This window comes from Tenrec ecaudatus, chromosome 10, assembly GCF_050624435.1.
Source record: "Tenrec ecaudatus isolate mTenEca1 chromosome 10, mTenEca1.hap1, whole genome shotgun sequence".
In the NCBI taxonomy this organism is placed as follows: Eukaryota; Metazoa; Chordata; class Mammalia; order Afrosoricida; family Tenrecidae; genus Tenrec; species Tenrec ecaudatus.
In genome coordinates this window covers 32,647,316-32,674,931 of record NC_134539.1, presented here as the reverse complement: position 1 = coordinate 32,674,931, position 27,616 = coordinate 32,647,316, and the positions used below count along the sequence as shown (strand labels likewise).

The 27,616-nt window shown below is 47.2% G+C and overlaps 1 protein-coding gene across 2 annotated transcripts in view; it reads right to left on the bottom strand.

The window, feature by feature from the left end:
• Positions 1-27,616, bottom strand: part of UNC13B (unc-13 homolog B) — a 208,662-nt gene that overhangs the window by 29,305 nt on the left and 151,741 nt on the right. For both annotated transcript variants that reach the window (XM_075560089.1, XM_075560090.1), the window contains exons 11-14: positions 6,768-6,814; positions 3,112-3,190; positions 987-1,061; positions 289-508 (exon numbers count right to left, since the gene is read on the bottom strand). In XM_075560089.1, coding sequence (XP_075416204.1) covers positions 289-508; positions 987-1,061; positions 3,112-3,190; positions 6,768-6,814 — 421 coding nt within the window. The remainder of the gene's footprint in view (positions 1-288; positions 509-986; positions 1,062-3,111; positions 3,191-6,767; positions 6,815-27,616) is intronic.

Below are 27,616 nucleotides of genomic sequence, written 5' to 3'. Positions count from 1 at the left end.
GTCAATGTGGACACTGCTCAGCCTCAGGGCTTATCTGAATCCCCAAGGCGATTTTAGCCCCAGGGGAAGATCTCTACAAGCTCAAAGACAGTTCCCTAAAAATGTTGAAGAGAGTACTGTAAGACCTATTGCTGGGCAAGGCAGTGTCCCTTGACTCGGGATCCGACCTCCTCTGTAAAGGAGAGGGCTTCAGAACCACACTGGAAGAAGGGTGGGCGCTTCAACACACAGAGCTCATAGAAAGGCCCTTCTCCCCATGCCCATCACCCTCACCCCAGGGGCACTCACGCTGCAGACAGTCGGCATTGAGCAGGTCCTGGCACTTCTCGTGGCACTTGACTCCGCATTCGCTGCACCGCATGCCCTGGCGGGCAATGCCCCAGAGCAAGCCTTCACACTCGTAGCAGTAGGTCGGGGTCGTGGCTGTCCAGACCTCGAAGTTGTGGGGGGTGGTGCACGAGATAGGGTAGATTAAGGCCTGCAGGGTTTTCTTATACACATGGGATTTCTGAAAGACACACGCCCCATCACCCACCAGTGACTTCAGAATCCTGTTGGGAGAAACCAGAACTGATACCCTGAGAGGACAATCAGGACCTCTGGCAGTTAAGAAGTGTTTGTAATCTGGCACCCCAGCCCAGCTTAAAGTAGCTTCCAATGTACTGTGCTCTTGGTCCTCCAATGGGGGGTTAGCCCAGAATTCGGGCTTTCTAGGGGACCAGAAGGCACGGGACCTACCACAAAAGCTTGAGCTTCAGAAAGGTCCGTTGAACCATCTCCTCCCGAAGGCCAGCATGAGACTGAGGGCTTGCCCTAGTCTGGAGACCTCTGTCTACTCAAAATGTAGAAAATGGAGACATGACGCTATCTATGTGCTGTGCTGATGAGAGGTGCTGCCCCGCACCTTGGAACGCCCAGCGAGTAGGGCTACAGAGACATCCAGCAGCCTCGGACGAGTAGCTTCACGAAAGCTCGGGGTCACTTACCAGCTCTTCGTCTTTGAGAGAGGTCCGTGTAGCCATTGCAGAAGTAACACCTGCCTTCCGAGACTGGACCAAGGACTGCAAGAGAAACCCTGCTGTCAGCCCTGTCCACGCGCAGGGAGCGTCTCAGTGACCAAGGCCTTGAACCGTCACTTACTACACTCAATGCATTTCCACTACACTCCTGGAAAGGGCGCCCTGGTTAACAGTAAGTGCCTCTGTGTAAGGTGTAGCACTCAGGCCCCTTAGAGAGCTGTTCTCAAATTACCGTCAGAACACCACTCCTCTCAGGGTCTCTTATCATCTCTTTTGCTCCTCATTCTTAGGTATCCTATCCCTGAGAAAGACCTTGCTTTTAAGAAGGCAGAGAGAAATGAAGAGTATAGAGAGACCCGGGTCACTAGGAATAGGACAGACACACAGTCCTGTCAGTCACTTTCAGGTACCATCCCAGAGAATCATGGCTCGGTGCTATCATCCCAACGGCACCGCCCCCACCCCTGCCCACCATTCCCACGTGATCCCCAGGTGGGTCCACGGGCAGCAGCCAAATGACTAGGGTACTTAGTGAGTGAGGGGGCAATGCAGCCTAGGTCAAGTCAAAAGGTTAAGCAGAGGCTCTTGTGGAGAGGGACCCACGTATTTGCCCAGGGTGAGCATTGGGGGAGTCCCTGGAGAGGGCCATGAGTGGCAGAAGCAGCAGGCATTAGTCCTGTAGGAGAATGGCTGGGAGGGGCCCCGTTGGTTTGGGATGGGGCTTTTTCCAGAAGATGGGTGGGGGGGCGCTCTGGAGACACTCACCATCGCCTTGGCAGAGGAGAGCAAAGAAAGGAACAACAGTAGGTTAAAGCTGCACCAGGACATGAAACAGCCACAGGCTACTGAGAGGTTCTGCTCTAGACCCCCCTGTGCACTGCTCCACTAATAACTGTCTTCAACCTAAACAGGCTCAGGGCCGGGCCTCCTACTCTAAGGAGAGCTAAGCCGAAAGCGAAGATAAGTAAGGGCACAGACAGAGAGAATTGCGAAGTGGACACACACTGCTATTCCATCGGTTTAGGCTGCTGGATAATGAGAAGGGAGGAGAGTTGTGAAAAGGAATTTTTTAAAATGCAGGAAGAAAAGAAGGAAGACAAAAAAGAGATGGGAGATGAAGGAAGGAAGGAGAGCAGGTAAAGTTGCTCTCCAGGGAGCTGGTAGGAGACGCATGAAAGAAGAAAGGAGAGAAAAGAATAAAGGGAAAGATACACAGACGGGAGAAGACAAAGGAGGGCAAGACATGACAATGTTAAAATGGTAGAAGGTACAGTCAATGGAAGGAAAAGAAACTAAGTGGGGAGGGGTGCAAGGGAAACAGAAGATGTGGGAAAGAAATGACCAGAAAAAACAGAATAGGCAGGATAGTTGGGTGAGGGCGGGGGGGGGGGGGAGGCAGAAAATAGGAATAAAAACGATAACCAGAAAAATGGATCAGGTTTCTGGCTTCTAGCTTTAGAGCTCTGGGACTCTGGTTGGGCTTATGGGTGCCTGGACCCCAACTCCCCTCCCTCAAGGCTACAGAAAAACCCCTTAAGCTAACCCTGCCCTCCGGACACAATAGGAGTATGATCCGGAATGGGAACTTCTGGTCATCCTGGAGGCCCCGAGGCCAGCTTTACTTCCGAACTCTGTGTCAAGTGCACACCACACAGTTTCACCATTACCTCTCAATGCCAGACACTGTGCTGAGGACTAGGAGTACAGAGAGATGATAGAAAGTGTATGTTTTGGGGAGACTTCCACTTGACTCCAAGAAGGGGTCCTGTTCATTGCACCCCAAGCTCAGTGACCCAGCTCAGGGCTGGTGGCAGTCTGTAGGAAATCAGAGGCAGCTATAGGAATGCCTAGAGGAGCTAGATACCTACAGGAGCCCTGCTTTGAGGACCCAAACCACAAATGTCCCAATTAGGAGCCTGGGCCGCTGAAGAGCCTGGGGATCTGACTAGGAAGTGAGGTACAACAATGTCTACATTGTTGCCCATCAGACCACGCTAGCCATGAAATGGACTCCTGCCAGTCCCAACAGCTTGTCAAAGCCCACTGAGGATACCTCAAGGCGACTTCCTAGGCCTGCAAAACGCTCACTTACCAGATCGCTGACAAGTGGCAGCGGCTTCTTTCTGCGTAGATCCGGCATGCTGTCGATACCATAGAGACCTCCAGCTGGCCTGAAGAGAGAAGAAAGTGTGTCAGGGCCCCCAGGCCTGGCTTCTGTGACTGCCAGGTTCACTGTTCCATGCTCCTTGGTCTCTCCATCCCACGAGGAAGAAAACTGACCTCTACATCTGCCTTTGAGAGGGAGGAGGAAGAGGGAAAGCAAGGGGGTAAATTAAGAGGTGATGTTGAAACTGCTTTTAGAGTGGCCCTCAGCACTCCGTGGATGATTCTAGCCAAGACTTGAGAATGTGTCAATCTCACAGAGACAGGCCAAGGTGCCTGTGTGTTCAAAGGCCCTGGTGCTCCATAAAGAAGCTTGGGTGGCACAAACAGTGTGCCATTGGACCCTCACCAGAGGCTGGCAGTGGGAAGCCACCCCATGGCTTCACAGAAGAAGGGCCTGGCACACAGCTTCTGTACAGAATTTAGCCAAGAGAACCCCACGCCGCCGTTTTACTCCGTGACACCTGATAATGGTGCGTTTCAGGTGCTCCCTAACGCGAGGAGGGCTTGGCTGCTCCTCATACCACGCCACCAACAGTGCTGTCCAAAGAGAAGTCTGGCCGGCTGTGCTAGAGCAGAGACCTCAGGAGCTCTCTCCAGGAGACAACTGCCCAGGTGGGGGAGACTGCCAAACCATGACTCACGGAGGGCGACCTTCTTCGTCCACAGGAAAAGAGTTACCTGAAGAAAGACACTCTCACCTCCTAGTGGAGGCAGGGCAGATGGGAGAGGAGACTTGCCAAAGAAGACCATTCAGGAAGCAGCAGTGGGACTTTGAGAACCTGGTCCAACCCAAAGATGCATCAACAGAAAAAATTACAGCTGGTAAAACTTCTCATGCTTTTCTATACTTACTAAAATTTGTTTATTTTTACCATAACAATGAAAACAGGGGCTTTCCCCAAAAGAACACCAGTCTGACTGTGAGATAACCTAGAGTCTAGCTCCAATTCTACAAACACACTCCACGCCTCCTGCTAACATGCCCTCCTCTCTCTGGGCCTTGGGGCCTGCCTATAAAACAAGAGGATGAACGACACCACTGGTCTTTTAGGTGCTAGCATCCCAGGACTTCAATGATTCCATGCAGTCCAGTCATAGCTGATGCTTTTTAAAAGCACTTTTTAAGAATGTAAGCGATCCGGGACGGGGAAAATGACGGGGCCTACAAGAAACGTAATCTCCTCGTTAGAACGCAAGGGCAGCATGTGCGCCAAATCTCCCGACCAGCTGGGTGGGAGACAAGTGCGCTCAGTCTGAGGGGGATCTGCACCGCTGTCAGCGTGTCATTCTCCAGAGTCCTGGCAGTCACCCAACATCACTGCCACCCAGCAGGCTCCTGCATAGGCTTTTTTTGTCTCTTCCCAGGCTTCCACTTCAGGGTTTCAACTTGGACTTTCTCTCTCTCATTCAAAGGTCAATCGCAAGCTGTTTGTTGAAACAAAATCATGATGCTCTTATCAGTGGTTAGAGTTTCCACCGTACATCCGCATTTTTACCATTTCTGCCCTGGGTTCTCCATCTTCTCTCACCTGGATTTTCTACCTTTCTGCCCTCTCATCTTGCGTTTGGGTCGGCTTATAATTTCTCACATCCTGGTTAATGCCATAGATCACCCAGACTTGAGCAATTCTGTCTTAGCTCACCAGTCATGACCGAACCGGTTCAAAGTCCTATAACGCTCAGAGGCTCAAGCTGTTAGGAGGTTTTGAAGGTGTACATGAAACGTGAACGTATACATGAAAGAAACTCATATATACTTGCTTGTAATGAGAACATGGAGGCGAGGAAGGTGATGGACTCCTAGGCTTAGGAGAGCTCTGTAATCATGCGAGCTCTCACGGACTAAACAGGAAGGAAGGACAGAAGGAAGGAAGGAAAGACGGACACCAGGGGAACATGTAGATAATTTCTGCTTGGCTCCATTTTAAAACCACTTGGGTATGGTCCATCCGCATCAATTATATATATGTGAATTATTTGAAGAAAAATCGAAATGTCCACTGAAGAAGCAACTAATGTAAAAAGTTTGTAGCCAATTTAAGAAACTACAATGTGTAAGACTTAAGCAAGAAGAGGCGAGCGATGAGGCTTTCTACTCACATAAATATCTACAGTCTGGGAAATCAACAGAGGCAGCTCCACTCGACCCTACATGTTCACTACAAGTCAGAATGAACTCGGTGTCAGTGAGTTTGGCTTGAGTTTGGGAAAGCCAAGAAGCTTTCCTGCAGTACAACTGAGCTTGTGATTAAAAAGAGGGGGGCCAGTGGAGAGGGGTATGTGGCCCATATACATGATTAACTCTTAAATGGCCCGGAGGGCAAACCATCAGTGAAAGGCAAAGGCGCGTGCACAGCATAGTAGTCGATTTCGTGATTTGATCTTTCTTCCTCCCGGACCTCAAGTGAAAGGAGCCGATGAGAACTCTGCCATCACTAGGGCAGGAGGAGAAGGGACATTCTGAGAACTAATGGGCAGGGTCTTGGGGGCTGTGAGGACACTTTTTCCCTTTGAAGAGTTACGTACAGGCCACCTGGGCAGCAGTTGAGCAGCTTAAAATGACTCTCTGCCATCATCACATGGGTCTGAAACTCCCAGACAAGAACAGAGCCAGAACACGCAGAGCTCAGAGGGGATGCTGCTTCAAGACTCAAGACTGAAGGAGAGGAAGTAGGTGCATCAAACCCACTAAAGGAGGCCTGTGCCTGGGGAGTAATCTAATCAACCAGGGCAATGGAATGGAAGGGGGTGTCTCCAAATGCAGACATATTCTAGTTTTATCATTCTTGTGCCTGATGGGAATATCACCATGTGGTAGTTATATAATCTGTTGTCAATTTGAGATGTAAGAGTAAAGGGGTGGAGTTTAGCCTGTTAATCAGCTTGATGACCTCATTCGGAGGCATTAAGGAGATAAATAGCTCACTGGAAATGACACGCTCACTCCCTGTAAGACATTACCGACCATGAGTCTGATGGAGCTATACTGATGCAGCTAGAGCCCTGGAGCTGAAGAAGCCATGTGGAGACCCATGCCAGAGCTGAGATTCATCTACTGCTACTGGATTCACAAGACTTTCCACACACTGGCCTGTGATCTCCCTGCACTGGGCATCATTGCATGTGTTGCGTGAGTCCGAAGACAAATTACAGATTGGTATGGGATATATGGGCTAATACTGGATTTATGGACTTGATCTGGACTGGGCTGGGATGTTTTCTCAATATTAAATTTCTCTTGTATATAAAGCTCTTTCTTATACACATATGCATGTTCATGTGTGTAAACAAACTTATGAATTTGTTTCTCTGGCCTACCCAGATAAACACACACCACCAGGAGGCAATGGATCCAAAGTTCCAGAGGCAACGGTGGAGAAGCCTCAAAGCTCCCTCTCCTGCCCCAAAGAATCAATTTGCAGGGTTTTCTCCTTTGTTTCAGAGAACCAACCAACCTACAGTGGACCCTGTTATTTCCCCAAGGTCTCACTCAGAGGGCTGTCTCTTCTGCGTCCCAGTGGAAAAGTGAAAAACAGCAAGGGAGAATATCAAATGCATGAAGCCCTGCAGAGAATCACTTACCCTTCAGGGATCCACTGGGGGAGAGAGGGGTCTCCATCATCTGGAATCTTTAAAGAGAGAAAGAAAAAAAATTAGGTCTTATGAGAGAAACAGGCTGGGCAGTGAGCAGGAAAGGAGGAGGCCCAGAGCAGTACAGGTAACACACACCAGGTGGTGACAGAGCCAGCCTGATGCCTTTCTAAGCCAATGTCCTGGTGAGTCAAGGCAATAAGCAGGCTGCTGAAAAGAGCAGTACTTCACCTTCTTCTCCCAGTGAACAGGAAGATCTAAGACTCAGCTCACTGAGATCCCATAGTTGGGGTCCTCTGGGAATGCGGTAGCTACCAGGATTCATATTCCCTCACACAACTCACTGGTATATATAACTAGGTAAGCCAGGCATGCCAATTATGAGGATCCACTAATACTGGCAGGTCTTACCAAAGCAAAAGAACAACATTAAATAGAGTCAGGTCTTCTCTAGCCACTGGCTACCTAAGACCCACTGGCTACCTCAGAGTCAGGCTGGGTCTTTCTGGAGGCCCATCTCTTCTTGTGATTTGACTTAGGGTAGGTTCCTTAAACTCCTGACTTACTGACACTGGGTACACAGATGCCTAAGATCTGAGGCCTCGGAGAAACACTATGTGCCTGGGGGAGATTAGATACTTGGATTATCATTCTGGTGAATTCACTAGGAAATTGAAAACTGAGGGAATGAATAATGTAAGGAAGGAATTATGGGGGGGGCACACCACTTCCATATTAAAGGCTTCCACATTTAAAACAAACAAAAAAATAGCTAAAAACCCCAAAGCATGTCCTTGCAGCGGTGTTCAGAGCAGAGAGCTGCGGAGCTCCCCGAGCTCCCCAGAGAACCCACGGCACATCTTATTTAGGAACAACAGCTCCCACTGCTGCCATGTTTGCGGCTTCTTGCCACACTTGGTGCACCTCCATGCCACCAACTTCCCTGGGTCCTGAGACCTGGGCTCTAGCTAATCATCCTGAAGCAGAGAAGCTCCAAGACGAAGGTGACAAGTCAGCTGCTTAGCGTAGGACAGGGGTGGTGGTGGTGGGGATATTTGCAGGGGAGCTGAGCTAGGAGAGATTGCTGATAGAGTGAGGCATCACAGAGTAGAACAGAGACTGATAGACAGGGCTAACAGGTGATGGAAAGGTGAACGAGAATTACCTGGCTCAGCAGAAGGCTCAAGATGAACTTTGGCTTTAAAATCCTTCTCACATGACTAACTGCCCAGAGCCCTTCACTGTGCAGAAATAACCTCTACCTACTACCCTGGCTCAGTGGGAGGGCTGATACTGTGAAGGGACAGGTTGGCCCCCAAGGCAAACAGAAGCAGATACATGAAAGACAGTGGGTCCAGCAGAAAGTACAACAGTTGGGTGATACCAGAAATGATACACCTCTTGGGGCTGTTTATGAGGGTGCTCAACCCAATTCTTAGCTCCTATCAACTAGAGCTTACACTCCACAAATGTTTGCCGGAAACCACGGGGCTTAAGGTAGTAAGGCCACAAAAAGGCTTTGGGAGCCAGGGCTCACAGGCTCAGCCTGCGCACATTACATGGGCTTGGAAGGGACACCAGAGTGAGAAGGCACACACAGACCATAGCCTGCCTACATGGGGTGCTGCCAGAGGCCTGGCAACGAAGGAGATCTATATCCACACAAAGTACGTACAAGAAGGAGATTCTTAGACATAACGTGGGCTCTGAGGAAACAAAGCGAACCTGGGTCCTGCACTTAGGGCTACAGGCCATGTTGGGTGGATTCCACAGGGTCCACTAGCACCCCTAATTGCAGGCTAAGCAAGCTTTCACTATCATCAAGACCAGTGCTTGTAGGCACAGAGCATCTGTGGACCCTGTAGTCTCGTGCAGGGGGAAACCACAGGACAGGTCTACAGAGCTTGTGCTCAGAGAGCCCAGGAAGCCTGCTCACAAGCACAAAGCACACTCACAATTCAAGGCCCGGGCAAGAGGCAAATTGCCTGCAGCAACTCCCGCTCTCAAATAGCGTGTGCGTGCAAGCAGGTGCAGCCAGGGTGTACAGCAAGCTGGTCTGCAGCACCAGGCAGAACATGGATACACACTGAGCAAAGCAGGGGGGGGGGACCAAGGCCGTCGTGTCTGAGGCCCTCAAACTGAGTAAAAGCACATACATGCTACGCTGAGTGCACACCTTGGCTGGCACACACGCCGTCACACGGGGCTCCAGGGAGCACTGTCTGCAGGAGCACACACAAGCATGGAGCATGCACACAAACTGCTTTGGGGGAAGACCAGGCTGTCTGGATGAGCCAAGCTCAGAAGCACAGATCATGCACACGCACACGCACACACACACACGCATACAACACACACACATGCACACGGTGCTCAGAAGGAAGGGGTGGAAAATAGACAACAAAAAGGGCCCAAAGGGCCCAAGACACAACCTGAAGGGCTCCTCGCTTTCCTTCTGCAAGGAGAGAAAGAGCAGAAAGAGAGGGCAAAAGAAGTTATTACATTCAGTCTTATGACTTGGAACCTAAACACCAGCTACACCCCATGGGGAGTGGGAGGTCCTCTGAACTGGACAGCTCTCAGAGTCTAGCTGAATAGCTCCCAGAATCCTTATCTCCACTATTTGCTGGTCTTGACTTTGCAGTATGGAGCAGGGCAGGGGCTACTCAACCCGAAGGACAGGGTCTCTGTGGGGGGATCCCAGCCATCCTTGACAGCTCTCAAACATGCCTTGCATCCTGGGCCGGGCCACCAGGGTGTCATGGCCAGTCCAACCAGTGATGCCAGTGGGCTGGGCACAGAGTGCATGGTTTCTCAGAAGCCACATGAGCTCACTCTGAGTCTGGGAGAAGTCCTCAAAGCCCACAGTTCTGTGGCCAAGGGCTTTCCATTCGGCAGAGTGGACTAGACTATGAGTGCCCAGCAAGTCCCGGCCCGTGTTCCCAAGTCTGGGTAGGTGGCATCAACCTGGGACTGCCTGAACAGAAGTTACCATGACCTGGGCAGTAAAACAAACTGCAATCCCAGGTCTGATCGACCAAATCCAGGACAACAATCCAAAGGATCTAGTCCCTTCCAGAAAGCCCCAATTAAGCCACAGCAGGAAGAAGAAGAAAGTCTATAAATTACTCCTTTCTTTTTTTGCCAAGAGACCACCTTGCCTTCCAGGTCGTGGGCGGTGCCCTCTAAGGAAAGTCACTGCAGCTCCCCTCCTCTTCCTGGAGGCCTACACAGACATCGCATCTCATCATAAACAGAAGGAAGAACCCAAACCAATTATGAAGTCCCCGATTCCTGAAACTATTTCTGATGACACGAGGCCTGTCCTGAAGCATGAACTCTGCACTAGGAGTCCTCCAAATTAGCACAGCTCCAGGAAGGTGGGTGAGACGAGAGAGACACTTCCTGGAATAGGGACTCAGCCCTTCTCTAGCTACTCCCCACCGCCCCCAGAACACCCAGCTCCCTTTGAATAAGAAAATTAGGCACGGGGTACTTTAACTGACCCTGTGACTCAAATTAGAAATGTTTTTCTCCTCCTCCACTGTCCTAAATACATTCTTCACCCTGAGTCCAAGATTCTGGATGGCGTCCCTCTGTTTCCCACAATGCCTAAAGAATAAATACCAATCTGTAGACAAGGTTCTCTATGATCTGGCCCTAACCTCAAAATGGGCCCCCCTTACTTTCCTTCCCACAATCTAATTGCCCACAACAACCTTATTTCCCAAACAGGTTGCATATTCAAAACGCCATGTATGTATTTCCTCGTTATCTGCCGTCATCCCGAAACAGCACCTCACCCTTCCTTCCCACAGAATAAAATCCAATTCCTCCCCCAAAGCCCAGATCTGGGAAGCTTTCCCAGATGCCCGCCCTAGCAAGAGTTCATGAAGCCCTCCTAGTTCACCCATGAGTCAGTCCCTGGGTGGCATAAAGGGCTAAAGTGCTTAGCCGCTAACCGAAAGGCTGGAAGTTCAAGTCTGCCAGAGGCACTAGGAAAAGAGGCCTGGTGGTCTACGTGGTCTACGTGGGAAACCCAGGGACACAGGCTAGCCCGACACACATGGGGACATGGTGTCACCCTGAGCGGGAATAGGCCAGATGGCAACTGAAAAGAGAAGGCACCTCCACTCTGGTCATCTTTCTCGCTGGTACTTAGCACATCAGGGTTGACAAGTCTCATCCTGGGGTGGATGAGATTGCAGCTCTCCTCTCTCTCTCTAGCTCTGTCTTTCAACTAGATGTAGATTTTTTAAAAAATGTGTGCTTATATTATGTTTATTCAATAAAAAAGGGAGGGGAGGAAATTTGCCTTCAATTCTCCCAATTTTATAATTTATTTTAAAGCTATTTTTATTATTTTTCAAAAATCATTTTATTGGGGGCTCGTACAACTCTTATTACAATCCATCCATCCATCCATCTGTTGTGTCAAGCACATGTGTACATTTGTTGCCATCATTTTCAAAACATTTTCTTTCTAGTTAAGCCCTTGGTATCAGCTTCTCATTTTCCCCTCACCTCCCTCCCTCACAATCCCTTGATTATATATATATATATATTCATGTCTTACACTGACTGATGTTTCCCTTCACCCACTGTTCTGTTGTCCATCCCCTGGGAGGGGGTTATATATAGATCACTGGGATCGGTTCCCATAGACGTCTACTTTTAATCTCAACGGAGTCCTTGGTGCCCCTCATGGCTGTTATACTATGCCATTTCACTAGCCACCTATCTTCTACTGCACAAAGAAGTTATCCTCCCTAGTCTTCAGACCCCTACTTTCCTCTAGCATGTACCTACTGCACAGCATCTGCTTAGGCAGTGTTCAAATCCAACACATCCAAACGCCACACTGAGTCTTGTAAACTCTTTCCTGTTTCCCATACCTGAGACCCCAGTCAGACATTAGATTCCTCCCTCTCCACCCCATCCCATCAGTCACTCAATATGTCCTATATAATATGCCATGGAGATATCTGGCCTCCATTCCTGCCTCTCCATTTCAAACTGCCACTGGCCTAATTCAAGCCTTCATTATCTGAACTACATCAAAAGATTCCAAACTAAGAGAGAGAGACTCCAACCAGATCTCTGCCATGAAACTTGCTCACCCACAATTTATCCTCTACATTTTTTTTCTATTTCAAAATTCCGATCACATTTTTTTTTCTTTTCTTAATCCCCTCAATGGTTCCCAACACTGCTGGAATAAAATTAAAATTTCTTTCCTATAGCACACAAAGTGCTTCCACATCTAAATGACACAGCATTTGTACTCTATCTTGTGAGCTTCCCTTTCTTCAACTCCTTTCATGGTTCTGTAATTCAGTCTTACTGAACACTGTCTGTCATGTCTGAGGTGGCATACCTTCCTCCTACACCTCTTCTTTTGTCTACTAGGTAGGCTCAAAGCTATTATTAATGCAAGTATTAATGTCTCTGTGAAGATTTCTTTATGTGCCTTCATCCCCAAAGTCAGAATCAGGTGCCCACCTTCCCTGCACCATGAAGCTTCTATGACAGCATTTATTGTGTCCCACTGTGATGAACCCATGGCTGTCACGTCAACTCTGAGTAATAGCAACCCTACAGTACAGCGCAGAGCTGCCCCCAAAGATTTCCAAGGCTGTGAATCTTTACAAAAGCAGATTGCCACAGCTTCTTCCTGGTTGGCTTGAACTGCTGACCTCTGCATCATGAGGGTCCCTTTCCACTGTAATAGTGTATGTAAATGTCTTCCTTCATCCTGGTGAACTCCTTGAAAGCAAGAGTTATATGTAAGAGAGGGCTTAAAAATGTTTATGGAGGGAACAACAAAACAAAACAAAAACAATTATGGAGAAATGGATTGAAAGACAATGGAGTAGCTTAAGGGCTGAGCCACCTGATCTGGCATTTGCTAGGTGCCCAATGCATATTGGTAAAATATTTTTGTATATAGTAAAGGACATCTTCGACTTTGGGGACTTAGAAAACAGCTATTCTCCCTCCCCCGCCGTCCTTTTTGCTTTTTTCACAGCTGCTTTTTAAGTAGTTCTCTTTCCATCACCAGAAAAGAGAGAGTTCTTTGAGCCAGGACCCTACACCAGTTCCTAGACCCTTAGGGACTGCTGCCCTCGCGACTCGGTTTGCCTTGCCCTATGAATAAAAACTTCCCTTGCTGACAATCAAGTTCATTGTGCTTCTGACTTTCTAAGACACCTCAGGACTTCCGTCCACACGGACTTGGCTTCCGTTTAATTGATACACGAGGGAGCTTCAAAAAGCTCGTGGAAAATCCTATTCTCCTTTAACTCCATTTCTCCATGAGCCTTATGAAGCCTCCCTTAGAACATCCGCTTTGCAGGAAAATTCCTGACTCCCAGAATGACCTCATTCTTTCACACAACGCCGATGAGACAATGTATGCCTCCTTACAACTAACTCCTTCAATATTCCCAATAAAACAGCCGTAACGCCACTGAGAGACTAGCCACCTCCCAGGGTAAATGTGAGGACTGATTCACTCAACAAACACAGGACGTACCGCGAACCTGCTGTGCATTCAGAGTAGTGAATGAACTGAAATCCTCGCTCTTGAGAAGCTTCTATTCCGGTAGAAGGACCAGATAATAAGCATGATGGTGAATATGATGATAGCAGCTAACTAAATGGAATACTTATTATGTATCTAGCACCTTAGTTTAATAAGTTCACTTATTTCTCACAACTCCATGGGGTGAATACTATTATTGCCTCAGCTTTTTTTTCTAATTTTACTGATGATCAAAGAGATTAAAGAACTTGCCTAAAGTCACAGTAAGTGGAAAATCCAAATTGCAAAGCGGGTATTTTTGTTTCAGGGTCTGCTCTCTAGAGCAAATGAATATATGTACTATGTCAGGTGCGTGAGAGGCGGTGCTGGAAAAAATGGGGGTGAAGGGGAAATGTTAGTGGCCCCTGATGAGATGATGGTGTTACAGTTCCTATTACGTTTTCATAAAAGGTTTTCAGGGAGGGCCTCATTGCTAGGGTGACATGTCAGTGGAGTCCTGAAGCCAATGAATGAGGAAGCCAGAGTTCAAGAAGAGTCTTCAGTGGTGAGAGTGGCGATACTGGGAGGGTGAGGTGCAGAGGGGGAACCAATTACAAGGATCTACATGTGACCTCCTCCCTGGGGGACAGACAACAGAAAAGTGGGTGAAGAGAGACGTCAGACTGTGTAAGATATGACAAAATAATAATTTATAAATTATCAAGGGCTCATGAGGGAGGGGAGAGCGAGCGGGAAGGGAGGGAAAAATGAGTACCTGATCCCAGGGGTTTAGGTGAAGAGCAAATGTTTTGGAATGATGAGGGCAATGAATGTACAAATGCGCTTTACACAATGGATGGATATATGGATTGTGATAAAGTTGTATGAGCCCCTCATAAAATGATTAAAAAATTAATGGAAGAGATGATGACATATAGGAGCTGAACAAAAGACGACAAAGTGAAGCTCAAGAACACAAAGTATTACTAGAGGGTATAACAGTACCGCTATAAAATCATAGAATCTTGTTAAAACAAAAATATCAAAATGTGAAGCAATTGTTTCTCAACATATCCTGCATCTAGGTCTATATACTTCAGAAGCTGTATCTTTGAATCTTCAAAATAATTAGGCATTCTTGGATTTATACCATGTGAAAACTTAAGTTTGGACATCCTTGAGGGACCCAAATCATATTCCTTTAAAATGTTCTTGAAGTTTGGGAACAAAAAGGAATTCTGAAGGGGCAAGGTAAGGTACCTCGTGCCTGGGCCAGGGTTCGCAGTAGTGTGGCAGGAATCCCCCATGTTGTGATCTAACACCTGAATCGCCTCGGTGAGCAGCCAGCAGTCGTGGCAGAGTGAAACCCCTTTGACTGGGTCACAGCCTTGATTGAAGGAAAGACTCCTCAGGGTGATGGCGATGGTGGTGGTGCTAGTGCCAACTAAGAGTGACCCTACAGACCGAGGAATGGCACACTGCAGCATGGCATTGCCCCAGGCTCACGCGTGCTCTTGTTTGAGCCGTGGTTGCAGCCACTGTGCCACTCTTCTTGGCCAGGGCCTTCCTCTTTCTTGCTGCCCTTCTCCTTTATCAAGCAATGATCGACTTCTCCAGAAACTGGTCTCTCCCGACAACATGTCCAAAGTATGTAAGATGAAGTCTCAGAGGGGAAAAAAATGAGAAGCTGATACCAAGGGCTCAAGTAGAAATAAAATGTTGAGAAAATGGTGATGGCAACAAATGTACAGATATGCTTGACACAACAGACATACATAAGTATTGTGATAAGACCTGTATGAACCCCCAATAAAATGATGTGTTAAAAAAATGAATGGATCTATAGATTAAATAATTTTACTCATAGGTATATATATATATACCCAAGAAAATGAAAAATATATGTCCACACAAAAATTTATATACAAATGCTAATAGAAGCATTAGTCATAATAACCAAAAGATAGAAACAACTCAATATCCATCAACTGATGGGAGAGAAATAAAATGTAGTATATTCTTATATGAAATATTTGGGAACCAATTACAAGGATCTACATGTGACCTCCTCCCTGGGGGATGGACAACAGAAAAGTGGGTGAAGGGAGACGTTGGACAGGTCAAGATATGACAAAATAATAATTTATAAATTATCAAGGGTTCATGAGCGAGGGGGGAGAGGGAGGAAGGGAAAAAATGAGGAGCTGATGCCAGGGGCTTAAGTGGAGAGCAAATGTTTTGAGAATAATGAGGGCAATGAATGTACAAATGTGTTTTAAACAATTGGTGTATGTATGGATTGTGATAAGAGTTGTATGAGTCCCTAATAAAATGATTAATAATAAAAATTTTAAAAGAACTAGAGAGTAAAAAAATGAAATATTTGGTCACACAAAGAAATAGAGTATGTTACATCACAGTGACCTTGGAAACATTATGCTAAATGAAAAAAGACAGCCACATGGTGTATGATTCCATTGATAAAAAATGCCCCAAATAGACAAATCCATAGAAATAGAAAGATAGTGGTTGCCAGGATAAAGGATTTGGGAGTGAATGCTAATGGATATGGTATTTCTCTTTGGGGTGATAAACATGCTTTGTGGTTAGAACAGTGATGGTTGTATAACTTAATAAAATATCAAGAACCACTGAATTATATAAATTTGAAGGGTTTTTAAGGGTGACTTTGGTAAATTTGTTGCATGAGGCCTCTTTAAAGTGTTGAAAAGCAAGGCTGTACCTTTGAGGGCTAAGGCGTGCCTGACCTGAGCCGTGGTGTTTTCAATCACCTCACATGCCCGTGAAAATGAGCCATGGACTAAGGAAGACCACAGAAGAATCGACGCGTGTGAAGTACGGGCTAGTGAAGAATGTGGAAAGTACCCTGGACTGCTAAGAGGACAACTACATCCGTCCTGGGTGAAGCACAGCCCAAATGCTCTTTAGAGTCAAGGATGGCAGGGATGCCATGCCCAGCATGGGGAGACTTCATCTCACGTACTTTGAACTTGTTATCAGGAGAGATTGGTGCCTGGTAAGGACATGCTTTGTGAAGTAGAGGGGTGGCAGAAAAGAGGAAGACGCTCGACAAAATGGATTGACACGGTGGCTGCGATGATGAGCTCACATATAACAATCCTGAGACTGGTGCAGGGCTGGGCACTGGCTTGCTCTATTGGACACGGGGTCACTATGATTCAGAGCCCACTTGATGGCACCTTACAGCAACAGCAAGGGTCAATTCTGTGGTATATAACTTACATAACCCAATAAAGCTGCAATAATAAAAAGGGATGTAATTAGAACTGATCGTGATGCTGTATATACAACTTAACTATAGAAGTGTATGATATATGAATGTTAAATCAAGATAACTACTGAAAAAAAAGAAAGAAAGACCAAACTTGACCTATGGTTACCCTGGGTGAAGGAGGAAGCGTTTTTGCTTAGGGGGCATTGAGTTTATGTTAATGATGGGGGAATAATTTGGAAAAGGCTATCAATAATGGTTGTACAACATGAAGAGTATAATCAATAGCACTGAATTAAACACATAGTTGTTGAATGGGAGAATGCTTTGTTGTGTATATCTTTGTCACAATTTTTAAAATTACATGAATAACAATGAATACACGGAAGAAAAAAATGTTCTAAAATCAATTGTGATAATGATTGTGCAACTTTTCTTGATATGATTGAACTGTTTAATTGTATGATTCGTGGATGAAATGCCAATAAACTGCCTTTAAAAAGGAAGTAATCAATTGTATCAAGTTGCTGATTGAGGAAGAAGAATGAAAACGGGCCATTAGTATGGACTGTGATAAGAGTAATACGAGGCCCCAATAAAATGATTTATAAAAAAATAAAATAAAATAATGCATGATGTTACAGCTAAAAAAGAGTAAGAAAATGGCCCTTAGATTTGGCAATACCTGATGGCTGCCATAAAGCTATTGTGGCACAGTTGTTGGAACAAAATAACGGGATTTCATCTAATACTTGCGACCGTGCTTAAAGCAGTGCCTGGGATTACAAAAAGCACTCGAATGATAAGTTATAACAACTCAGTGTAGATCCACAAAGGCACCAACCAGAGCAGTCACTGTTCTACTGAATCAGTTCGCCTGCGAGGGGAGATGGCTGTCACTGACTCTGTGTGCTGTCCTTGCCCCACTCACACTTTCCCTGTTCTCTGGACTGGTGCTTGAGTCATGTGTGGGTCTAGCATCAAAAGGAGACTGGCCACTGCCCAATAAACCCACCCCCACCCCACTCCACCCCCACCATTCCCTCTGCAGCTCTCAGGCCAGGCCACGTCTTGGGTAAGACCCAGCACTGGGGCTTACTTCCTGACATGCCCTCCCGAAAGCCGCTTTCTCCTCCCCGATTATCTCTGTACCTGCCACTATCAGGTCACTACACGGTACCACAAGTTTCTGCATTGGTTCGCAAGCTGTCAGCCAAGAAGGGGAACCTTGCAAGCTAAAGAATCAGGCATAAATGTTGTTGGTGCCGCAATTCCTACCAAGGTTTATGTAAGGCTCTGAAAGAAAGTACTACTTTCACAAAAGGGTTAGATTAATACTAACCCACCTCACACTCACACAAACAAATGCAGGGCCATAGAGTTAGAAAATTCTAATTCACAGAGAGGTTCAGTAGGGTTTCTGAGACTATAAATTTTTATGGGAGCAAACTGTCTCACCCTGCTCCCACAGAGCGGCTGGTGGATTTGAACTGCTAACCTTGGAGTTAGAAGTTTAATAATGCCTAACCCACACTGCCACCAGGGCTCCTCAGTTGTTTCTAGAGTTGCTCTAAAATAATAATTTCTAAATGCACAGGAGAAGAACAAAGGTGTGCAAAATTCAGAGGAGAGAGAAACCCCTTACACCTGAGGAATTATATATAGAAAGCTTCCCGGAGGCAGTGTAGTTTGGGCTGTCAGTTGAAAATGAGTAGAACTTGCAGGGCTGCCGTCGTGAATCTGGCTGCCATTGTGAACGCACGCACATATGGCTATGCAGAAAACAGAAAGTTGAAGGCCGGTTTGTGAGACCGCGAAGACCCCTTTTGGCTGTTGCATCCTGAGACAACAGGGGGAAAGCAGGACGCATAAACCAACGGTGATTTCGAACTCCCACTGAAAGAAGTTAGATTCAGCTTTAAAATAATCATTAAGGAGCAAGCTCTAAGGATATCTGAAAAGGGAGTGACATGATTCTAATAGTTAAATTTATTTCTATGCCATATAATTCAAAGCCTACAAAGCATCGAAGGGTATATACAGAGAAAAATGCCCCTTCCATCTTTGTCTCCCAGACACCTAATCACTTTTCTAAGGGCAATTATGTATCGGTAGTTTCTGTATCTTTCATGAGATGCTGTCTGCATATCCAAGCAGTCACATATGGTATGTACTCCTTTCTTCTCCCGTTCATATAAATGAGAGCATCTTGTGCTTTTTTCATATATCAGTATGTCTTAGAGAGCTTTCCATTCAGCTATTTCATTCCCTGTAGAGGTATATGGTATTATGTTCCATTGTTTGGACTTGCCAGTAATTTATTTAGCCAGTCTTTTAAAACACTTATGTAGCTTGTTTCCAATCTTTACTATTAAAACAATACTTCAAAAGTTACCTTGAATAGGGTTTGTGAGGGAGGGAGGGCAGGGGGAAGGAGGGAAAAAATGACGAGCTGATACCAAGGGCTCAAGTAGAATGAAAATGTTTGAGAATGATGATGGCAACAAATGTACAAATGTGCTTCACACATGATGGATATATGGATTGTGATAAGAGTTGTACAAGCCCCCAATAAAATAGTTTTTTAAAAAAAGTTACCTTGAACATATGTCACTTCCACATGTCCGCAAAACGTATTCCTGGAAGTGGTTATGCATACTTGCAATGGTGATAAGTTCTGCCTGTTGCCTTCCTCAGAGGTTGTACCAACTGACACTCCCATTATCACCAGCAAGGAAGGAAGCCTGTTCCTTCACACCTTTGCCAACACAGTATGTTTCAGAATTCCAATTTGCTTAAAAACGATTAATCAGGTTATGTGCAGATGAGGAAAACCTCATTTATATTTAAATTTGGAAGAATACAACATATGCTCTTTGGATAAATTTACTTTATTTAGGAGAGGTAATTTTAAAGCTACATCTCTCCTTACGCTTAGATAAAAGTTCTCTGGTTTGTTGTAGTCCCCAACCATTCCATTCCCCAGTTCTTAGGTGAGCAGGCATGAACTGGTAAGGGAAGAGAGGGAAAATGACCTGCGGAAAGGCAGGTATCATAACCACCCCTCGACAGTGGCAAATCAGAAAGAAGGCCAGGTAACTGGAAAGAGACAGGCTCGGGCAAGGGGAATTCCCAGAGTAGCCTCTCATAGGTCAAGAAGCTCCATCAACAGCTGGAAAAATAGCCATCTTCACTTAGTAAGAAACCCGAGGAGAATAATCTTCAATGAGACATGGACATCCCAACCCCACTAATGCCCTTGAGCAAACATGTCTCCTTGTCCATTCCAGCCTACATTAAACACTTGAAATATCTAACGACTCCTGCTGAGATGTTAATTCTTCAGCAAAGGTACTTTCTGGAGCATATTCTCCCCCACCCCACCCCACCCCCACCCGTTGGATTGGGAGCTCCCCAAGGACAGGACAGGAACTTCTCTCCTGTCAAACCACTTTAACTCTACTCCCCACAGGAATGGCCTAAAATCCATACCAACAACGGATACGATCTCAAGCTGTGGACTTTCCCCATCACCTTGAGAGACTCACCCCCACACTGGGACTCAGGATACCCAGCCACTGGGACCCCAAGAAACAGAAACTCGTAGTACCTGAGTGCACGGCTTCTACTGAGAGATGGTTTGCCTTCTGGACTAGCTCATGCAAAAGCTTTTTCTGCCTCAGTCTTTTTTCTCTGAGAACATTTTTGAAATTGCTGATGCACTTGTTGAGGTAGATGGTTTCTGTACACACTTGCTCTAGGCTTAGTCTGCCCTGCCTGGGAGAGTCAGGCCGGGCACAAGCCTCGTTGCCCAGACAGGGTGCCAGAGTGAATCCTGGCGATGAATATGCTGGCGGCAAATTGTGAGAAGCAGGAGAGAGGCTGCTGGGGTCCTGAGGGAAGGGATCTCCTTGGGTGGAGAGGTCCACTCCACCAACGGTCACGCTGAGCAAGCTTCCACTCCCCTGGCTTCCAGGGCTCTCTGCGGAGCAATCCTGGGCTCCCCCTGAACTCACAGTGCCCAGCAGTCGATCACTGTTCTCCGATTGGGAACCACTCTCATTGCTGTCCAGGTCTTCGGGACTTATGGACCCACTATTCTCCAGTTTCTGAAAGACCCCCTGCAGAGCAGAACGGAACTGGTGGATCGCTTTGCCCAGTTTGCTTGTGTAAAACTTGATTTCAATATCCTCATCCTCCTGTGAGCCACCCAGAGCACAAGCGGACTGGTCAAAGACATCCTTGAGGACCTGGGCGGCATGCCCCTCCTCTTCATTGAGGTCAATGTGAACCATGTCACTGAAAGAATCCGGCCCCATCAGAATTTCCTCCATCATGCCGTCACAGCTCAGAGTAGCAAAGGTCCTGGACTTCTCTGACAAAAGGTCTTCTAGCTGCTTTGAGCTTAGAATATCAAGCCCAGCTTCCAAGCCTAGGAGCTTGCCCTCTGTGTTCACGCTCTCTGTCTTCAGCGATCCGGAGAGTAGCGGGCAGGTGCTGGCTTCATTTGTATTGACGCAGTCATTTCCTCTTTTTACTACGTCACATTCTTCAAGTCCTTGGTTGCACTGTTTGAGAACCTTAGCCTTCCCACAATCCCCCTCTGGGAAAGAGGCTTCCTGCTGGTGGAGGGCCGTCCGAGAAGCCTCTCTCCCTGTCTGGGCTCCACAGCTGCCACGAACTTGGGATGTTCCTGAAGCTTCCTCTACTTCTTCCCCTGGCTTCAACATATGGCCTCGCTGTGCTAAGTTGTTCTTAGGTAGGAGGCAAAGGCCTTGCTTTTCTAGGGCCCGGGGTTCTCTCTGTTCATTCGGAGTCCTTCTCTGATAGGCTCCTGCTACGGGTCCTCTATCTCCTGTTTCCATCGGAAGAATTTGTTCACCCTGGTTTAAAGAATCCCAACCACGATCCTGAAGCTGTGCTTGCAAACACGATCTGGACTCTTTCGGGGCCTTCTTGCCGTCTTGTGGCCAGTTTGGTTCTTCTCTGGTGGTAATCCGAACCCCTACATTCTGCAAAAGGATGGATCTCTGCAGGATGAAGTCTCTGTGCTCGAGCTGGGCAAGCTTCACCACTGTGGGTCTGGGGGCAGGGGCTCTGCCTGTCCTGTGGGCCTCTTTGATGTACCTGTTGCACTGGATACCATTGACACAGAGGTGCTTTGCCAGGAAGCACTCTACCAGCTCCACGGTGTTTTCCCCATCTTGTTCAGGAAGTCCGTACAGATACAGAATGGCTTCCTCACAACGGCTCTCCACACGGGGCTCCTGGGTCTTTTCCCCAGCGCACACCTTGACCACAGAGCTGCTGCCCCCCTGCAAGCCTTCTATTTCACTCAGGACAGAGTCTACACAGCTAGAGACCTCATCCACAGAACCCCGAACTTGGCTCAAGTGCTGCCGGAGCTCAGCAATCTCCGTCTGGAGACGGCTGATGCCCTGCAGCTCTCTGATGATATATTCTACTACGTCTCCCAAAGGCTCTCGCTGTTCATGGCTGCGGCTTTGGCCAGGTTCTGTGGACAAAGGGGAGTTGGTTTGGTTCCTCTCTGAGGGTTCTGGACAGCTCATGGTCATGCTGGCCGGTGAGATGTCCCGAGAAGCAGACTCTGAAGCACAAGCAGTGGAGTCAAGTTGGCTGTTGGTCTGCTGTCCAAAGCTGCAGTGCTGGGTCAAGTCCCCATTTCTATTCCTCTCGATGGCTGAGGGTACAGAGGCACAGCTAGTGGACAGAGCACTGTCCTCTGGTAAGGATCCAGCAGGACCTAAGGACTTGTTCTTAATTCCATCCATGGGCTTTTCCTTCGTCTTATCTGGGGAAAGCCTGGGGGAGGGTGCTAGGGTGACCATGATTTCCTCTTCTGACTCTTGCAATAATCGCTTCATTTTCTCCCTCAAGGTGAGGAATGGGGCTCCTCGAATTCTTTCTCCTATTTCCCGTCAGGATGCCTTAGAGTGATTGTCTTGGAAGACAATAACCTGTCCTGCTCCCTTCAGTGTTTCCAGCAATTACTGCTGACTGTGGCCTTGGGGGTTAGCACACAGTGCTACCTGGAGTGGCCCCGTGTGTCGTCTCCGAACCTGGCACACGCCCCTGGATCCCGGTTTGACTCCTATCCTGCAGCTAGTGAAAAAGGGAAAACAGTTCACTCAAGTCAGAAAGCAAAAGGGCAATTTTAACGAAGCAAGCTGTCAAACAGGAGTGAGAAGATGACCTTCTAAGGCTCCAGGACTCCGCCCCGACCTCCCTCCCAATCTGGGCCTGCTCAAGCAGGCAGCTCTCTCTTCTCGGCTTCCCATTAGAGTTGTGAAATCAAACCAACTCAAGTCACCAAGTTCTGGGAAAGGACCCAAAAGCATCAGTATTGAAACAAGCTCCTGGGAGGTGGGTGGGGTGAGGTCGATGAGTGACTCCTTATTTGAACATTCATAAAATTCAGCACTAGGGCCTGACTCAGGAATGAACAAACAGACGCTTTACCACCGACACACAAATCACCAGCACAGTGAAAGACAATAAGACATGAAATGCTTCTTTCCCCCCCCCCAACCCCCCGCCCCAACTCAACCCCCCAGTATGTTGTTCTGGTGAAAACAGCCATTCAAAGGGTCAGTCCTCCCTGTGTTTATAGCCCAGATCGTTTCTTCAGCGTACTGATAGCAACCCTTCGCTTGAAGGACAGACTATGGCAGGTATTTTAAACTTGGAACGAACACACACACACACACACACACACACACACACCTCTCCTACAACTAATTCTAAAATAAGGTAGCATAGTCAAGGCAGAGTCACTGTTCAGAACTCAGGTGGCCAGAGGCACAGGTATAATGAGCTCGTAACTGGGGATGACTGATGTTCATGCTCTACTTGGTGATCCTATCTCCGCTGAAAAATCCTTAAGGGCTTAATGAGGCTCGTGAGCACCTAGGTTCAGTTTTTCTTGGTCCACAGATCTAGTCTAATAGCTCATTCCCTGGGAACTTCATGTAGATTCCTATGGATATATACTTCAGTAGTATAAGTGATTTCCAGCACACTGTCAACTGCTGGAGTAAGGGCTGATCTGGCCCTTCTGATTGGCCTGGAGAGAATATGGGAGAGGAGCAGGGTTGGCTACAGCATAGAGGATCCCAAGGCGCTTTGCTGTTCTCTAAAATGGTGAGTCCAGGACTTGCCACCAGTCCTGCACCTACACCCTAAGCTAGAGGTCACTGCTTACAGAGGCTGAGATTACCATAGGTGGGTTGGGCATCTTTCTCCTTTGAACTGGGAATTCCAGACGCATAGGGAAGGAGTGGAGCCAAAAAGACAAAAGGGGAATCAGAGATCCATGTTGGCACACAGCGCTGTCAGTACTCTGGGCTCTGCAGAGTCATCCTGGGAGGGTTAGCGTGGCCTAGTGGGTGAAGGGCTACTCTTCATGCTCTTTGACCAGGGACTGTCGCCCCATTTTCTAGATGAGAGCTGCATTTCTAAACCTTCCGAATGTCTGCCTCCTTTTCTTTCCCCAGGACTCAAGTTAGCCCTAAAAGGGGTAAAGTGTCTAGGAAGAACACTAACGGACCACTCCCACACACCACTCACTTTCTGTGGGTCTGGAATTTGAAGGCACTATACTTCCTTGGACTAGGTGGAAACAGAAAGACAAGGCACAGGAGTTAGGACAAAGACAAAGCTGACTCTTTTTATGAGAAATAACTAGGCCAAGAACCAAAATAAACTAGAGTCATTTCTCATTTCATATCATCCCCTCTTTCTAGCTCCAAGCCCTCATCTAAGAACTCTACCAATCCTGAGAGGCACTAGAGAGGCCCAACTCACCAATCACTGCTCTACCCTAAGGCTTCAGGGGGCCACGACAACCAGCAGCAGCCCTTACTTGGCCACTTCAGCCTCACCTGTGAGAGAGGCTCCTCTCTGTACACAACCAGAATTCCTTGTCTTGGGCTTTGAGCCTAGCTGCTTAGGCAGAAGAAAAGCCTTCAATTCTAGGACTGACTCATCGCTTTCCTGCTTCTCCCATAAATACAAAATCTGTATTTCTGAAGCCACCTCTTTCTTTTCTCACCATCTGTGCAGGGTTTGAGGCCCCCTGATTTGGTCTCAGCACCTGGTGTCAGCCTTAACCAATATTCCTGGGTCTACCTGCCGGACCCTGCAATTAGCCCCGAAAGTTAGCCTCGAAGAAGAGAGACTGTTTACTACACGAGGGTAGAAGCTTTGTGTGCAACCACGTGAGGCCATGATGGGAAGCCGGGAGCAAGTGCTAGTGGCCTGAGAGAAGCAGGAAACTTAAGGGTGGGTCTTGTTTCCCCAGTGACTTTGCATTATACACTTGACCTCTTGCACCTCAGGTTTCTTCTCTGTAAAGTGGGGGGAATAACCACAGGAATGTTGTGAAGCTAAAATAAGAAAATAGTAATCAGTAAATGGCAAATTTCTGCCGTGTTATCTGGTAAGTCCCTGAGACAAAGAAACCAGGGAGCCAATAACCAGTGTCTTAACCAAACATGCAGCTGGCTGAGGGATTTGAGTGGTGGCCCCAGATCCCTAACTTGCCGGTCAGTCCCTTCTAGTAGTCTGTGACAGGGCCCGGGCTCCTGCCATCGGTGCTCATTCTGTAGCCTAATCCTGCTTTCTCCTCAAGGCAAGGAGACCGATGGACGGAATATTCAGTGAGCGTTAGAACTCATTGGCAGGTGCTCGGCCCTGAGACCGTTTGTCAGGAATAAAAAAGGGATTGCTTCAGTGCTGGCCACGTGGACTTAGAGAACATCTGTACCTGTCCCTCAGAGAACTATCCCCCTGGAATGTGGCCTAACTTCCTGGACAGTCTTTCCAGGTGTCCCCTCCCAGACTGTACTGCCTGCAACACTGGCTGGTCAGCCCCACTTGATCACTGGGGAGTCACTTTGTTCCGAGCCCGTGTCTACTGCCTCTGGGAAGGCAAAAGGCAAAGGTGCCTGGCTCCACGTTGTTGACAAATAGGACATTTCCGAGCCGAGCCGCCACAGCAACTTTTCTTGGCCGCAAACCAAGACCCTTGCTTTCATATCACACAGCCAAACAAATCCTCCAAAATTCCATTCAAGTTGGTAGTTCCTGTCCCTGGAAAAACTCAACTTGGGGTCATCTTCTAAAGGCTCTAAATCTACTCAGTCATCCAGAGCTTTTTGCTCTGAAGCAGTGAACAGATAGTCAAAGGATAACCCTGCTACTTTGCTGAATAGGAAGCCAGAAGCCAAAACCGATCGAAAGGGCATCCCTCCAGGTCCAGCTCTTTCTCAGGTTCTCTTTGCCACTGCTGTTCACCGGAGTGAAATGACAGGGGCCCAAGTAGGAGAAAGACAAAGTTGGCTCTTTAAAACAATCCAACGTAATCAGTCGTCTCTAGTAGGTCCCAGGAACATAAGACAGAGTCTCCGCTCTGGTGTATTAAAGTTTGTGGGAGAGAGACACAGAGACCATAACAAGGCCACATGAAAAGTGGTGCATGTTATGATGGATGTGCTAATAAAGAGGAGAGTAATTCATTTGTAGGGGCTAGGAAGGGCAAGAGAGGCAGAGAGGTACCAGAGAAAAGATGAACTCAGAGAAGAGCTAATGTCTGAGCAGGGATGGAATAGGAGGCCTTGGGTTCACCCAGCCTTCCACTGTCCTGTCTCATCCCATTCATCTATTATCTCTGGCCAACTCTCCAACTGTCCTACAAATGTTTTCCAAAATGGCCAGACTTCCTGTTGTTGTTTTTTTCTCTAAGGAATGTAGAAGGCTAAAAAAAACAAGGCAGCTCTTTTAAGGGGTTGCTGTGTTTAAAACTGGAACACATAAAAATGAAATGGATTAATCAAAAGGAATATGTGTCAATAATGCAAAGCTGACAAAATGCCGCAGGGAGTAGACTCCTTAATTATAACATGTCAGCATCAACCTATAAACAAACAAACCAAAAAAAAATCAAGGTAAAAACCACCCTGACTTGATAAATAAAGGTGATGAGGAATCTGGTCATTCCACATAGAATTGCCTCTGACCCAAATCTTGGCTTGGAGGAAAAAACCAGGGGACTTCTGGGAGCAAGCCGAACTCTGCACATGCATCATGCAGACTCTCACTTTGTGTGACCCAAATCTGCAGGCAGGAAGCCAAGCGCCGTGACCCTCCCTCCCATAGAGGAAAGACCATTCCTGGGTCAGTTATCAATTATTCTCTGTGGCTACTATGGCCAGAGGAGTGGACATCTAGGGCCACAACAGGGACAGGCAATCTTCAGATGCTAATCTTTAGGAAAGAATCCAGGCTTCCAGAGCCCCTTGGTCAAAAGAAAATTAGCAAGGTATAAAGAATATTTTCTACTCCCCAGGGAAGAGAGCATGTTCTAGATGAATGGTTCAGTAAGGCCCCAGTATTGCAGTCCATGGGAATTTATCATCCCTTCTCACAAGTCTTATACTATGTCTCATCTATAAGCCAGAGGCAGGACTATATACAAAGCTAAAGCAATCTCAAGGCTCCACATCCAAGAAGGGAGACAGAACCTCTGATCATGGCCTTTCCAGTCACAGTGGCAATGGAGAGGCCCCAGACTCTAGTAGGTTGGTCTCTCAAGATCTCAGAAGGAAGACTGCGTGCCTATCAGGACAGCTGGGTACTCTGTGCCCTGGCCAGGGCGTCCTTTCAGCAGTGACATGGTTTCTTGCTCAACAGAGTATAATACATCACAAAACGAAGACATACATACTCAGAACCATCAGGTATGCTTGCCTCCTTACCACCTCGCGGTTATTGTGAAGGGCCTAGAGAAGGCATGTCAGCGAGAATCTACCCCACACCCCTTCTCAAACGACATTCCATGTCCCTTTATTGTGTGAGGATTTCTTCACAGAACTTATCGATACACTTATATGCTTGTTCACAATCTAACTCCTTTCCCTACCTCACTATCCCTAGAATGTGAGCAGGAAGTCTGTTCACAGCTACCTCCCCCATCACCTAGAACTGTACCTGGTTTATAAAATACTTTATAAAATTCCTAGAACAAAAAGAACAAGGGCAGAAAAT